At 26.4% G+C, this 764-nt stretch overlaps 1 protein-coding gene across 1 annotated transcript; it reads right to left on the minus strand.

Moving 5' to 3' along the window:
- Nucleotides 1-323: 323 nt before the first annotated feature.
- Nucleotides 324-605, minus strand: LOAG_16159 (hypothetical protein; the record flags this gene model as incomplete). Its single annotated transcript, XM_003151647.1, has 1 exon — nt 324-605. A coding segment is annotated over one exon (282 nt), but the record flags the coding sequence as incomplete, so codon positions are not given.
- Between the last annotated feature and the right edge of the window lie 159 nt (nt 606-764).

Below are 764 nucleotides of genomic sequence, written 5' to 3' on the forward strand. Positions count from 1 at the left end.
AAAAAAACAAAACGAAATTAAGGATCATTTAATTTTAAATATGAGAAATATGGATGGATATAATTATATAACGATATGAATATGGATAATTAAAAGGAAAAAAAGACATTTTTTTTTCTTTTCAAATAACAAAAACTTTTTTTCCCATATAAATTTTGTATTCTTCGTAATTAATTAATTTGTAAAATTAAAAATCATTCATTTTTCTCCAATAAATATTTGAAATTCTTTGTACGATTTATAATGTTAATTGAATTAACAATAACTATTCATAATTTCAAAATTGATTTTACCTACTCAGATAATCACGGGAGGAATACATTTTACCAAATTTCATCATGATGAATATATATATATGTGTCTGTGTATGTGTGCATGCGTGTACATGTGTGTATGCGTGTGTGTATACATGAGTGTGTACGTGTGTATGTGTGTGCACATGTATATATATATATATATATATGTGTATTTGTATGTGTGTATATGTGAGTGTGTATATGTATATGTGTGTGCGTTTGTGTGCATATATGTGTGTGTGTATGTGTATGTGTACGTATGTGTGTGTATATATGTGTGTGTGTGTGTGTGTGTGTATGTGTAGCACTCTTCAACTCTTTTTCGATAAATATTTATCTTTCCATTGAAAACATTGGCAGTAAATTCGATTAAATACCAATTTGAAGAAAAAAAAAAGTTAAAATGAATATGAATCATATAATCAAACCAAATTGCATTTCTATGTGTGTGTATATGTGTGTGTGTGT

Source organism: Loa loa (assembly GCF_000183805.2).
Source record: "Loa loa unplaced genomic scaffold supercont3.4402, whole genome shotgun sequence".
In the NCBI taxonomy this organism is placed as follows: Eukaryota; Metazoa; Nematoda; class Chromadorea; order Rhabditida; family Onchocercidae; genus Loa; species Loa loa.